The sequence below is a fragment of the Aplysia californica genome, unplaced genomic scaffold, assembly GCF_000002075.1.
Source record: "Aplysia californica isolate F4 #8 unplaced genomic scaffold, AplCal3.0 scaffold00089, whole genome shotgun sequence".
Taxonomy (NCBI): domain Eukaryota; kingdom Metazoa; phylum Mollusca; class Gastropoda; order Aplysiida; family Aplysiidae; genus Aplysia; species Aplysia californica.
In genome coordinates this window covers 1,106,207-1,121,776 of record NW_004797359.1, presented here as the reverse complement: position 1 = coordinate 1,121,776, position 15,570 = coordinate 1,106,207, and the positions used below count along the sequence as shown (strand labels likewise).

General features: G+C 41.3%; 1 protein-coding gene across 1 annotated transcript in view; it reads right to left on the bottom strand.

Annotated features, from left to right (window-relative positions):
* Positions 1-350: 350 nt before the first annotated feature.
* Positions 351-15,570, bottom strand: part of LOC101845837 (collagen alpha-1(V) chain) — a 31,708-nt gene continuing 16,488 nt past the window's right edge. The window contains exons 10-21 of the mRNA XM_005094798.3: positions 14,511-14,655; positions 13,021-13,970; positions 12,323-12,484; positions 10,632-10,687; positions 10,018-10,156; positions 9,287-9,437; positions 8,647-8,828; positions 6,994-8,412; positions 6,184-6,426; positions 5,408-5,530; positions 4,547-4,635; positions 351-1,416 (exon numbers count right to left, since the gene is read on the bottom strand). Coding sequence (XP_005094855.1) covers positions 1,368-1,416; positions 4,547-4,635; positions 5,408-5,530; positions 6,184-6,426; positions 6,994-8,412; positions 8,647-8,828; positions 9,287-9,437; positions 10,018-10,156; positions 10,632-10,687; positions 12,323-12,484; positions 13,021-13,970; positions 14,511-14,655 — 3,708 coding nt within the window. The 3' untranslated portion in view covers positions 351-1,367. The remainder of the gene's footprint in view (positions 1,417-4,546; positions 4,636-5,407; positions 5,531-6,183; positions 6,427-6,993; positions 8,413-8,646; positions 8,829-9,286; positions 9,438-10,017; positions 10,157-10,631; positions 10,688-12,322; positions 12,485-13,020; positions 13,971-14,510; positions 14,656-15,570) is intronic.

Below are 15,570 nucleotides of genomic sequence, written 5' to 3'. Positions count from 1 at the left end.
AAGAATAAATGATATACCAAAAGAGTGTCTCCTTCATCGACAAAGAAACCCTAGATTTAATGCATATATGACTAGCGGTAAAGACACTAGTTACTAAAACTGAATGGAAGAGCTTAGGAGCAAAAAGTGAAATTCTAAAACTCTTAACAGCAAATCTAAAGAGGATACATTGCAGCTGAAATCGATTCAAATTTTCAAGCAAACATCACATACAGAAAAAAATAAAAATGAGGTCCTTGTTTAGTTTCAATCAGAGTTTTACGGTTCTTGCAACACAATTAGTTCATATAAGTGCCAAAGATTAGAGGTGTTACAAAGAATAACAAACACAAAAAAGGAATCAAGATAAGGATGGTAGATGTTTGATAGGAATGAAGGAGTAAACCACACCAGAGCGCCCGCCAACCACCCACAAAATTAGGTCTAGATGAAGGGAATCATAAAAGGAGGAGTGCCTAGCCACAATTTACTTAGGCCCGATAACCTTCAGAACATGATGCCAACCGCACAAATCCACTGATAACACCAACCAATCTGGAGCACAACACCCATACAGTTGAACCTGCTGTAACGACAACCTGTCCAAGACCTCTACAAATAGCCACTTCCAACTTTCCCCTTGTGTTGTTTTTAAAAAAATCGTAATAACACTACCCAAGAGGACAACCTGTCTAAAATTACCTTTTCCCCCCTCAGTAAAGGGTGGTCATCTTGCAAAGGCTCAACCCTGTTTATATACATACATGCAACAAATTGGGGGGGGGGAGGAAACAAAGCATTGTTTTACATTTCAAAATGATTATGATCTGTGGACATAAAAGCTTACCTGGTGATTCATTTGATGATCAATGAACTCCTAGAAATCCAAACTTGAAATACATGAAATTCTTCCACTTTCTAGGTCCATGAAATGTGTGTCATAAATCCAGTTGCTAAACATATCTTGTGGACTTCAGGCAATCTTATTATTTGTAGGCAAACAATACTTTTAGCGATACAAGCTCACACTTGAAGCTGGTAATTATGTATTGACCCTTACTTCAAATAAACAAAAAATAATCAAAGGAGGACAAAAGTTTTAATCTTTGATTACGTAGGAACCTTGAAATTGACACTTATACTTACCATTCTATATCCACAACTAGGGAGAATTTTCTAATCTTTTCATGTTTCTACCTTCTAGAATTTAACTTTTCTGAGAACGATTGTCTATATCCACACTGCAAAGATATTTTGAGAGTAATTAACATTCTGTCAAATCTGAAGTCACAAGATGCCTCGGCTAAGTCAGTGTTTTCACACTGACTGAATGATGATGTACTGAACAAAGATCAGCTTCTGCTTCCATACTGTGTGCATCTCAAGGTCTAGTTGGCCAGCAGTTTCACAGAGATCCTTGTCTTATGCAGACATTTCCTGAGAGAAGGACAGAAATGTATGTTGACCCCTACCGCATCAAAGAAATTGGTGGCATATTTCTGCTGACTAAAAAAGTTACCACAGCGTCACTGTAAAGAAAATCTTCAGGAGGAGATGGATTGTCAGAAATGTGTGTTGACCCCAACACTTTCAAGGTAACTGTTACCACCAGGGTTCCCACTCATGGGGGATAAGGGGAGGGGGGGGGGGGGATTTCCTGGGTTGTTTTTTTACCCATTTTCCACCTGGATTTTGTAACCATTTTCACAGAGATCTTTTTTTTAAATATCTAGGAAGTGCAAATGAAGAGAAATGCAAGATAAAAATTGTACCATGGCTAAGGACAGTCCTTTTTCCTGGGGTGTTAGTGTCAAGGACTGGGGTTATAGGACAAGTGTAATGTTAACAAAAGGGAGGGGGCACTTTACTGGCAGTTGGCTTGACTCTTGCAAAAAAAAAGGAAAAGAAAAGAAACTGACAGGACGCGTCACAAACCAAGTATTCATTATTTTCCTGTAAAACAATTTTTAAAAAGGCAGCAGTCAAGCCTGAAAAGTTTACTGACTTCATCATTTGCATAAAAGGAAAGCAACTGAAAAGCTGTTTTTTTTACAAAGTGAAAGACACTTTTCATGACAGAACAACAGGAGAAAGAAAAAAGCGAACCTGGTTTAAAAAGTGGAAAACCTGTCACTGATGATTGCATAGCTCTAGAAGAAACAAGAAAACAGTTACAAAGGGACAGAAAAAGAATAAAACGTTTAACAACCATTTGCACAGTTTATCCAGGCTAACAAGCCCAGCACAGAGAATATGCAGTCAGGGAGTGATACATTGAAAGCACAACCGAAATTAAAAGCACAACCGAAACACTTGTGCTTTCGCATAAAATTATGCAGTTTTGAGTTTCTATAAAAAATATGCAGTAGCATACTCATCACTGATAAGGCAGTACACTGTACAGTAGTCTCCGCCTAAGATTCCACCGTTTTCCATCCCGGTTCACTTAAGATCACATTGTTTTAAGAAAACACATTTTTTCCGACACAAAAGTCACCTTTAAGATCCCACTCTGAAGGACTAGATTCAGCGAAGATCCTGCATTCAGATATAATTTGGGAAACAATAACCCAAGAAGGCACAGCTGATCAACCAAGCAGCGAAAATTTGGGCTCGTTGCATCACAGATCAGCCCCTCTCGTGAATGTGATCACATCTCCATTGTAAATCTTGACAGAAGGTACAATATTTGCCTCAGACGAGATCACACTGAGGTGAGAACTCGTCGACACATTTGTCTTCCCCAAACACTGCACTCGAATCTGAACTCTCTATCTAAACTTACATTACATGCTGGTGGGTGATTAGGGCCGAAAAGTTGGCATCCGACGAGATCATATCGAACTGTGAACTTTTTGGTGCGTGTGTTTCCCGGACTATTGTACGAGTTGCCTCTACTCTCGAATTTGCAAAACAAACTGAATTTTAATCAGTGCAGCCACAACACAATGGTACGTTGCTACAGAGGCAGGGGAACTCGGTCAAAGATGGAAAGCAAAAAATTCTGGACTAGTAAAGGGGAGGAGCATTAGGATCAGCATAGATTTTGAGACTCACAGTTGGATAAGTAAAAATTGCCATGCCATTGCGATCGGTAAACAAAGTCACCAACTCTTTGTTCACCATAAGACTATTTAACCAATTGTGGGCCTGAACATGAGTCACTACAGATTCTCACCATGGTATGTCAGCTAAGATCTCGTTCACCTAAGATCCCGCATTTTCCTAGCTCATGAGCACCGCGACCTTAGGCGGAGACTACTGTATGCATAATTTAAGCAAGCCCCTTGATTCCCTGATACCAAGACAATGTCGACAATTGTAGCCTAGAGGAGTTATAGGAAGAAAATATGAAGAAAAGGAAAGTAAGAGAACTTCTACAACGTTAAGTATAAAATACAGTGCTTCCACCAGCTGAAGCTGGAAAGTAAGGAAAATTCTGCCGGGGGTCCGGGGGCCCCCAGCAGGGTCCAGGGACAGAGTCCCGGTGAGGGTTCAGGGGGCGAAGCCTCCGAACAAATTGAAATTTAGTGCTTTTAGAGGGTCGAAAATGGCATTTGTGAGCCTGTTTGAAGAGAATGCCTGCAAACCATAACATTAATTTTTTTACCAAGATTTTGTCTTGTTTGATTTCTTCCCCAAGATCTACATAATATATTTCCATTGATGGCAATGTTTAAAAGCAGGTTCCCCTTCAATTGCTACTATATATAATCCAATTAATTTGTCATCGCACCATTGATAGAAGGCAAACCTGGGAATAAGGAATAGATATGTACCTTCACAATACAGTTATCCGGCGTATACCCTCATTTTCCTTAAATTTCACGCCTGAATGTCACATGTCACAACCTTGGAACACTATTTCGAATTATTCTTGACTTTACTAGTTTTAGGCTGGATTTAGCATAAATTTCTTTCATTCCGCCCTTATCGTCCCATGCCTTAGAATCTTCGTACTGATCATTTCTCTAGATCTAGACAAATTTGTAAAAAAAAGTTTCTTTCTGACAGTAATTTTCTAAGATCACAAGTCAATTTACTTGATCAACTCGCAGATTTTGCAGCCGCTGCAACAATCCGAAGATAGACAGACGGAATGAGTTCAACGAGTGAATGATAGAAAGGAGGAAATTGGCACAAAAAGTTCATCAGATTTTGATCAATCCACAGGTAAAAATGTACTGCCGACAAGCCCGCAATGAATGCATGGGGCATAGCGGAATAATGGCCGATCGCAGGAAATGCGTAATCTGGCAGGTTTCTATAACATTAACTTGTTGCCGAGAGAATTACCGTAACTTATACCTAGTACTAGACGATACGAAGGCGAGTACAGATCTTTTGCTACGGAATTTCGGTAGTCCTATGCTGTCACAGCTTTTTACGGAGGGAGTTGATAATGATGGAGGAACAAATACGGAACTGGCAGAAAGTACGGATTTCCGTAAAAATACAGAAGAGTAGAAGCACTGAAAATAGCAAGCTGGTGCGCATACAACCCTCCTGGCGGATTTTTATAGTCTGAACATAGTACGGCCAAGTCACTGAGAATATCAATACTTACTGGTTGCACTTGTTGACACATTTGGCAGCCTGAGCTCCAGTCTCAAACTGCACCACAGCCTTGTTCTGTTCTCGCAGCAGGTTCAGTCCCTGAAGGATTGACATTTTTAAACGACTTTTTAAAAAGCGAATCTGTGAGAAAACAATTGCCTGCAACATGTTCTGCAGCCAGTTTAACTTTGACACACAAGCTACTGGAAATGACAGACAAAAATCATGAGAGCAGTCAAGTTGCTGTATTGATATTAACATTAGCATTGACAGCATGGGGATTTTCCGAGGGACATATTAGCTTGCTTCAAAGTATTATCACTAAAAAAGAACATTCTCAAAAACTTTGCTCAAGGCACTATTTTCAGTCTCATGTACCTAAGTTGACTGGCTACATTACATGACATACGGTTTCAATTTCAAATGTATTTATTTATAACATGAACATCTGTCTGGTCTAATAAGCCTATTTTGAAAAAACCTGAGCTAAAAAATTTAAGGGTGGAAATGGAAGGCATGATATATTCGTAGCATTTGCCACAAAGTTCTAGAAAAAAAACTGAAAATAGTGAGAAAAAAACCCAGTTTAGATCCATGCTAGAGAGACAGCTCCAGGAGAAAGAGAAAGCAGTTTTGTTCAAAGAAAAAGATACACCAAACCATACTTGTATACAAGTCATACTTGCAAGGGAGTGGAGACCATAGACCATCAAATCTCATATAAAAATCGCCTCAAACAGACGAAACTGTAAACCTTATCATTACCCACAGTAAGAACAACGAAAATTTGATTGCCACTACCATAACTATTGAGGAATTAAAGACAAAAAAGAGGACTTCCAAACAAGCAGCAAAGGGCCAGTATACATACCAGAACTCGTCCAAAATGCTTGCAGATCTTGATCAGCGTCTCCCTTGTGGCCATTTGCGGAACATTCTGGATAAGAATTTTCTGGGGTCCCTCCAGCACTGGCACATTGCTGTCAACAACCAGCTGTGAACATACAAGTCATAGATATTCAGTTTTTTTCCCTCTACTCGACTGTGATTAAGTTGCTTCAAGTACCATACAGCAATGGTCAAAAAGTGCTTAGAAGAGGACATAAATGAACAGCAAATTGCATTTTTCCCCGTTCTATTTCTATTCAAAAGTAGACTCTACGTGCTTTATTATTTACCCTGTCAGGCCCTATAGCATTCCAACACATTCCTAGCCTCCTTTGAAATGTACGTGCAAGCCACTCTTTTACATTCCTTCAAACATGAACATACATACAAGACCTTTTTTGACTGATCTAGATACCCCTTTCCACTTCGGGGAAAAGAGGAAAATTGCACTAGATGTCTTTTCAAAAAGGGCAACGTCAGGCCTACATTAGGATTTAAACTCCAGACACAAGATAAGAGCTAGATTTGTCATATGATAGGAGACCTATTGACAACAGGCTCAGACCAAAAAAAAAGTTTTATGATGACACAAAAAGAACAAAAACAACCCAAAATGGAGAAGCCATGAAAGAAAACACACACATTTTTTTTTCAGTAACTCAGCCACTTGTTAAGCATAAGCCAGAACTTCACTACATACGGAAAAGTATCTGAAAGTATTGAAGACTGGCAAATCACACAGGGGAAAAGTGTACTGACCCTAGACTCTGGGCTTGTCAAAGTCGGGGCACTTCCATATTGGTTACGAGACTGCACAACTCGCGAAGAACTCGGTGTAGCCGGAGTGACAGCTGCGGGCCGAGGTGAGGAGTTGCTGTGGATGATGGAGCGCATCTCCTGTCCTGTGGCCGGCTGCACTCTCTGGGCAATGGTCTGTATCCGTTGGCCCACAGGGCTGTGATGCTGAACCGAGCGCTGGTCAGCAGCTGGGGTGCTGGGAGTCTGTGGAGAGATCACAAGAGTTCAGTGTCATGCCTGATAACCTTGAGCCATGAATGTTGAAAATTGTAAGCTTTACCGAAAAAAATTAATTAAATTTTTTTTACAACTTTAATTTTTTAAATAGAAAAAAGAAACAGAGAAAAAAGCACCAAGTCGTTTTCACAATCTGTTGAAGTTTAAAAGAAACCCAAAAATCAATCCCTGAAAATCATGGAAAATTTCAACTTCAAAACCATGTAAAATCTCAAGAGGGGAAAAAAATATTATTAAAAAAAGAATTTGCAAGGATAAACAATATAAAAGAATATGTGCCAGACAATAAAATAAATCGCAGGTTACTTCTTGCCCATTAATTCATAATGGACATGGCCGAGAAGAAGACAACAAGAGAGAGAATCTTTCAAATGCTTGAAACTGAGTGTCTGTTTACAAAGCCGAAAAATTATTCATATTGCCCCTTGCACTGATAAATCAGTGTTTTTTCCTTATTATTTTGTTACTGAGCTGACAATATTAGAGCAGAAAAGAGTTATTTTTGTTTTATTTATAAGATGTTTCTTTGCTTACCAAAGAAGAAATGGTCTGAATTTGTTGGCCTTCTGAATAGTAGTCATAGTGAGATTGCTGAGGTGTCTGATACTGGCTGTACAAGGCCTGCTGGTCTTGGTACTGGTGGGAAACCTGGGACACGTGACTGTACTGCTGGGTGGCAGCTGTAGAGGCTGGGTACTGCTGGCTCTGGCTGGGTGGGGCGTACGTGGAAGAAACGTGGGAGGAGGGAGGGGGGGCATGTTGGGTGGAAGGTGCATGGGTGGGATAAGAATGGTGAGTGGGAGGGGCATATGTGGGAGCGGCGTGGGTGGGCTGAGCATAGTTGGGTGCCACATGGGCAGGTTGAGCATAGCTGGGAGCCTGGTAGCTTGTGGGAGGTACGCCCGGCTGGGCTACGTGAAGCTGCTGAGGCGGAGGGGCGGCATGATGGGGGGGAGGGACCGTCTGATGTTGAATGACAGGTGGGGGGGCCGCATGGAGATGGCTTGTGGGTGGTGGTGGCGCTTGATGGTGAGCGTATGGCAGGGTTTCCGCAGGGGCATGGCTAGCTGGGGGCTGGTACTGTGTGCCGTGATAGCTCTGTGCTGCTGGGGCTGCTTGCTGGTAGGGTTGTTGTCCATACTGTTGTCCAGGAGGCGGGGGCCTCGGGGGAGGGTGGGAGGGTGCTGCTCGTGCTTGGAATGGAGGGTTCAAACTAGGATTTTGAGTGGGAGGCGGAGCATAGCCATACGGAGGTTGAGCTGCAGGTGGTGGGGACGAGAAGCGTGGGTGCTGAGGGGGAGGCTGCCCAGCAGGCTGATGTTGTCCTGAAGGAGGGGGTCCTGACTGGAACCTCTGACTGGGTGGGGCTTGAGAGGGTCCTGACTGGAACCTCTGAGTGGGTGGGGCTTGAGGGGCCCCTGACTGGAACCTCTGAGCAGGTGGAGCTTGAGAGGGTCCTGACTGGAACCTCTGAGTGGGTGGGGCTTGAGAGGGTCCTGACTGGAACCTCTGAGCTGGCTGGGCTGGAGGGGGTCCTCTGAACTGTGGTGGTGCAGATCCCAGAGCTGGGGCTGACCGGGGAGCTGGCCCCCTAAAGCCCTGGTTCGGAGGAGGATTGGAGGGCTGAGCTCCTCTAAATCTGACCTCTTGGTTCGGAGCTGGACTCCTGAACTCTTGTGAAACTCCTGGTGGAGGACCCCTGACTCCTGCTGGTCCAGTGAGTTGAGGAGGTACGCCAAACCTTGGATCAGCTGGACTTCGCAGCCTTGCCCCTTGAGGACCCCTTGGACCAAAGCCCTGTGATGGTTGGGGGGGACTTCGAAAAGCAGGAGCAGATGCAGGTCTCAGCTGGCCAATTACAGGGGACCGTGGTCCTGGGGTCAGGACCTGAATGGTTTGCTGTGGTCCACCTCGAGACAACTGAGGCCGGGACTGGCCTGTAGGATGGGAACCCTGAGAAGACATGGATATAAACGTGATTGTTTTCAAAGAATTTCTATCAGTGAATCATTAATGAACTAATTTTATAAAGAACGCCTCTTACATGACAACTGTGAGAGCATGATACTGAGATAACTGAAACATCTTATAATTTTTTTCCACAAAAGAAAAAACTTCACTAAATCAACGTCATACAGCTATTAGACACATAAGAATAAACAGATCCTAGCACAATATTTCACTTACTGGTCCTCTTGCAGATGGTGCTGATGAAGGCGGAGGTCCCAACCGAGACTCGATCCTCCTCCCAACACCAGTTGGCCTGGAGAGAGTAATGTTCGGTCGCTGGCTTGCTGAAGACACAGGGCCGCTGCGACTTGTCTTGTTTGCACCACTCTTTGGTGCACCCACCGCATCACCTGTCTTGACTGAAATCAAACAAGAACAAAGTTATACTCGTTTCATTGAGGTGTTTACATTTTAAAAGTGTATCTTTTTTTTTTTTACAAGCACAACTTTTTAGGAGAGTATTAATACTGCATACATACAGAGTCAGGGAAAGCAGAAAAACAACCAAAGAGCACGTTACCAACATCTTTTTTACTCATGTGTCAAAACCATATGAGGACACACATCACAAAACATACAAAATTTCCCTCGATCTGAGAGAACATTTATAATATAACTACATTCTAGTTCTAGGTACAACATGAGAACTACTGTATATTCCCTATGTTTTGACTGGGTCCACTTCACCGATTTTTTCGTACTTTAAAATGTATCCAGCATTAGCATACTTAAAGATGTGAAAAGCACATGAGGCCTTCTTGTGCTTCTCTTGAACAATGTCAACCAAATTTTCATTACCACGCCAAACAACCAATACCTTCTTCCTGCTGCTTTTGTTCCAGTCCTTTTCTTTTCTCTTCCGCCTGCCTCTGTCTAGCAGCCTCTTTCCTCCTCATGATTATTTCCCGCCTACGTTTCTGTTCGTCTAAGAGAGCCTTCATCTGTCTTGACTCCTCATCCATCGGTTCCTGTGACAAACAACAAAGTTCCTAAAGGGAGCAGGCCAAGACAAGAAAGTAGTGAACTTCACGACTGGGGCTATTCTTACAGGTTGAAAAGAAAGTCACCAAAACAGTGTGGTCATTCAGCAGGAACAGAGCAAGACTACCAACTGAAATGGTTGACTGACGGGAAAAAAGTAAGGAACCCCCCTCCCCCCCCAATAAGTTTATCATTATAAAAGCATCATAACCTTAATGAACAGCACTACAATCTAAGTAACTACAATAAGAAAAGCATTGTACATATTCTGACTCCGTGCCTACATTTGACTAAACGATGTCATCATCTCCTGCTTTAATGCAGTACGTTCTGTATGTCAGAACATAGCTGCCACAGACAACCATGCTCAAACAGGTACAAACCCAAAGGTATGATGATAAAAACAACAATTACAATATGGCAGATTTTCGAAACAAATTTTAATCAATGAAAAGCTATAAGCATACGTAACCATCCCTAAAACAACAGAGTTGATGGCCTCATGAAACAAGCAGGACAAAATAAGAAAGCACTTTGCACTGAAATATTCACAAATGTTACACAAACCTGAGACCGATTTTCTGTCTTGTATGATTTGACTGGCACCTCTTCACCTCCTGTTGACTTTCGTTTCACAGCAACAGCAGGGGCAGTGCCTGGTCCTTTCTTCTGAGTGTATATAGCTTTGTCCAGAAGGGCCTTCGCTCTGTACCACATGTGCAAATATGATATTTATATCTCTTTGACAATACATTAATACTGGAAGTAATTTGACATAACATTTGTAATCAATCCAATATTCACCAATTCAGTGTATTCTTTGAAATGAAAAACTCGAAAATATATTAAACATAATATATTGCATGCTAATGACTAAACTATCAATAAATCGAAAAGCCGTAAAGAATGCAGTAAATATACTACTTTAAGTTTTTAACTGTTGTTTTTCACAAAATATATTCGGAAAGAAGACCTCTAAAAAAACTTGGTGAGGGCCAAAGGTTACAAAAGGCTGTGGCACTTTATATGCAGTTACAAAACTTCCATAAGATGCTCTATAAAAGCCACCTGAACTCAAGCAAAGAACAGTTAGAAGAAAATTATCAAACATAAGAGATGCACACAAAAAATTAAATCTTTGTTCTGCATTATAGTATTGGCAAAAATTGAAAAATTGAAACCTTTTTTGCTGAAGAGGAACACCAATTCGAACGGTTCTTGTGATCCCTGTTGGTCCCTGAAAATGGAAATGATTTTCAGTTCAGTCCACAATATGTCAATTGAGTAGTAAGCTTTCACATATTCACATAACTCCATCAAGACAATATCAGCACAATGTTGCACAGAAAAAAATGCTTTTCTTGAATTGCCATTGTTTTATGGCAGTCAAAACATTGAAGGAAAGGATCAGGAAAAAATTCTTAAAGAAACTAAGTCCAAGAATATCATATGTTACTAAATGTATTACTACAAACGAGTAATTTAACAGCTAATCCAGTGCCTGCTGTGCATGTCATATAGTAGCAATGCCAATCGGGCTTTCCCATTTTGCAGACCCAGCCGAAGCATAGGTGGCTTACTTTGTCAACCTCGGTCTGCTTTATTTCCGAACCAATCCGAATGAAACTCGGCAACCAATCAGAAAATAGGGTAAACTAATGATACGTGGATGTTGAAGTTTGTACACATAAATTAACCTATACTTTTGGTGTCGGGAACACTTTCGTATCGGGCACACTGAAAACTATAAGGAGTTTGAATTTCAACGCCGAGATGGTAATAGACCTATCTATTCTCTATAGTGTGCTCAAATTTGAACGTTCTGTGTCAAGCAGTTGTTTAGACCCGATCATAAATCTACGACTACCCCCCTATCCAAAGGGGCTTCGCACGGAGACCGGCCATTTTCCCCTCACTCTCGCGGCAAATGTATGTGACCTACAAATCCCCGCATGACTATTCCGGGCCCGTTCATTGGTCACTTGAAATAGGGCAATGGCCGGCGCGTGCATTCGGTTGTTTTTCTCTCTATTCCCCTGTAACATCGCAATGGGGGTATTCCGAGGCGAGGTTATCTCGTCTCAGGGTGTTCGCGTCTCAACGAGGAAAAAGAATTTTTAATTGTTCGGCATGCTAGATTGAATTAACTTATCTTTTACGGTTGGCATGGTCTAAAGTCATCATAAAAAGCTTTGCAATTATTTAGTCACGCTGCCGACATATATTCTTAAAGATCCCAAGTTGTGATACGATGCTATAAATAAAATGGACTCATCCCGACACCCCTTTTCCGCAAAATCGTAATATGTACACCAAAATTTTAATTATAAAAAAATAACTACGAAATGGGTAGTAAATCTGACTGCATAAATGATTTCTACACCCAAAAACACATCGGGCAGCAAAGTTTCTCTCTAACACTCCGATTAGTTACCGAGATATCGTCAATTTTCTTACAGAATCTGCTACTGCGTGGTCCACTTTTTAGGAGTATTTTCCTATATGTGGGTCATCCATATTTTGCCAACCTTTACAACCCCATAACTTTTTTATAAATGAACCGATTCTTAAAATTCAAGAAGCATAATTCTTAGAATTGAAAAATCGTTATTAGGTACCAAATAAAAAAGGGCTTAAGTGAAAAATTGAATTTTCATTGGCATTGCTACATATAGGAATATTCATAGAATGAAAGAAACCAGTCCTTCCCACTAAAGACGTAAATGACTAAAAGTGAGTCATATCCCAATATTTCTCACATTGATTTTTTGATGGAATGCAAGTTTCATTCCTGAACAAAACTTAACATTCGGAGAAGACACTAAACTATGAGAAAGCTAAACCCATGAAACAAAACTGGCCTGGAATTTACCTGCTCTCCTTGAAATCGGGGATTGATATAGATTTTTCGTTTTCTGTTGGGCCCATCCCCCTGGGGACTTAACAAAGGCCTTGGTTGCTGGTTTAGAGACGACGGGCCCTGAAAACGAGGACCTTGTTGCATTCCCAGTGGCCGCGGCGGTCCTGACAGCATCTAAGGATAAAAAGTAAATTTTAAAGAAAATATATTTAGTCCATTCCTCAAATTAACCACATTTTATTTGGTTCATTGAGTTGTTTTTGGTACCATTGAATTTAATCATTTTGATGAAACTGATAAGAAATTATTCACATCGCAGCATGTAAAGGTGTGCATTCGAGTTGTGGAAAAGTCAACGGCTCAAAAGAAAAAGAAAGTACATTTTCTATGGTCTTTCCTAAGTCTCTTGCAAGCTCAAATACTGAATGTACCAAAATTCTGCATTTATACTAGGGATCAATAATTCATGTCAAATGCCTAATATTCCAAGATTCCCAGGGCCTGGCAGTCTGTCTCACTTCTGTACACAGATTTTGTAGGAAAATTTTCCAAATGCCATTCCTCCAAATCTCAGTTTCCAGCAACAAAAAAAGAAGCAAACCCACATACAAAGTCTTCGTCAAATACATTACAAATATCTTCTAAGCTTTCAGTTTTTTAAATAACAAAATAAACAGTGAAGAAACCAAGAATAATCTGAGAGTGCTCACCAATGGTCTCGCTCCCGCAAACCTTTGCTGTGGTGAAGGTCCTCTCGGGCTGTGGGGACTCTGCGGCGGAGTCAACGTGGGCTTGACTAGAGAAGGGATTGGCTTCCCTTGATCTGTCAGCAGCCGTCGAGGGGGGCCCATGCCTGGAGGCATCATTGGGCGAGGTCCCATCAGAGAGGGTCTCATGTTTGGATGAGGTCCACGAATCATGCCACCAGGTTCCCTCATCCTAAAGGCAGGTCCTCCTTGATCGACATTTGGGGGGTGCTGGGGTCTCATGAGGCCAGGCGGACCCCTCGGCTGAGGACCTCTGAGAGCTTGTCTTGGAACAGGTCCCCTTGGAAAAGGTCCACCATCTCCTGGGAGGCCTCTAGGCCCTTCATTAGGAAACGGTCCCCTCAATGGCTGGGGACCTCGAGGGTTCGGACCCCTTGGAGGGCCTCCTTGTGCTAGGGGTCCTCCAAACCTCATGTTAGCCCTGGGACCCTCTCTGTTACCAGGGCCTCCTTGAAATGGTGCTCTAGGGCCTAGTGGTTCCCCAGGGAAAGGCCCTCTTCCTTGTAACATCATTTGACGCAAAGCCATGGGCGCTCTGGGGTTGAACAACCCACCCGGAAATGGACCTCTCATCTGAGGACCCCTTGGGAAGGCGGCTCTCATATTTTGAATCATCTGCGACATGAGGTTCTGAGGGCTGGGTCCATCTCTCGGACCTTGTAGAAGTCCCGGTCTTAGCGGAGACACACCTCCTGGTGGCTTAGCCCCGAGCCTGCTGTGTGCACTAGGTCGTCCTTGACCCAGTAAACCCGGCTGGCCGCGGCCACCAGCCTGCCCTCTACCTCCTGCTTTTTGCCCACGAGCCATGCCCCGTCCCTGGCCAGGAGGTTTTCCACCATGTGGTTTGTCGCTCATGAACTTTTCAATTTGAGCTGCTTGCTCATCATCGATTTCTATAAGAAACATGAAGAAATAAATTTTCTTTAACCTTTGATAAGTCAAACAGTTTTTGTAGCATTTATTCTCTATGCTTATGTTACTCAACACTAAAAATCTAGGTTGCTTGCAGCAATTCTAAATGAAAATGTACTCTTAACAGTTTCCTCCATCTTGTGATTTTCAAGTCAAAGTAACCACAAATTATCACACAATTTTATACCAAGTATTTCTAAATTTTATATCAATAAAAATCACTCGCTAATTAAAGCAATTAAATGCTCTGGGGAAAAAAATTCCTTCCCCCAAACCCATATTGATACAATTCTTAGAGGAGAGGCTGGAGATCATATTTTTGAGGCAGTGTGCTGTTTCCAGAAAATTATCAGTTTATTTTAAAAACTTCATTTTTATATCCACAACCAGTTACCACTGCCTTCCCCATCAATATAGCATCAATCCAACAATATTGTAATTATAGACGCAAAAATATATTTGCTGTAACTGACCGTACATAAATCAATACAACAAATGCAAATGTTTATTATGCTGGTTACCTAGTGTATCAGGAATGCTTGCTCTCTTGACAGTTCCAGTCAGAGAAATTACTCCAGTTCTCTCAGTTTTGAATTTTCCACGATTATGACGTGAATCTTCATCATCACTCTCGCTTTCACTTTCATAATGAACTGCGGTTTCAGTCTGAGGATCGCAAGTACGTTCAAGGTCATTCAATATACTATAATGCGTGATAAAAAAAATGTATGACATTACTTAATAAATAGACTTTAACAGAAACTCATGCCTCGAGTTCCTGATAGAACAATAGGCTGACTGAGACAAAAAGCTGAAACAAAGTAATGTGTCACTGTCAGAAGAGATAAAACTGGAGTTACCCACAACCCATTCATCATTCTAGTCTAGCAAAAAAAAGCCCTCTAATGTGGTCAAAATTTCACAGCACAGCTCATTGTCAAATATCTCCTTAACTATCGAACATAGATTCTACAACTTTTGCACAATGATTTATATCAATTTGTCTTAACAGACGAGTATTTTTTCAAACACCTGTACACTGTATTCTAGAAAAATTTCCTTAATAAATACTAATAAAAAATCCCAGTCGATGGTTTTTACAGATTTTTTTAAAAGTTTAAAGCTTGGACAATATTGCTTTTAAAAGCAAGTCCATCATTTTTTTCTAATCGCAACATTATGCCTTTTGAACGCATGTTTTGAGAACCTTTAGTGCCAAAAATGTGTTCACTATACAACTAATTTATTGTAACAAGTTTTGCCATTAAAAAAGGTAATTGGTGAGCTCTGACATAGGCCATATACATATACAAATGCAAAATGTGTGTGAGAAGTGGGAAGAGTTGTGAACACTCATTTTTCCCATAACGGAGATTTATTGTATTTTATATAAATTCATTAAGAATTTTTGCGGAAAAATATTATTAAGTTAAGACAAATTGATACAAACTGCTGTTCAAAGTATGGATGACATTGATTCACCCGTTAAAGAGATATCTGAGGATAAGTTGTGCCACAAATTTTTTACCACATAATAGTAACTGATTTCACCTCGAAATCATAGAGCCAAAGGCGGGGGGG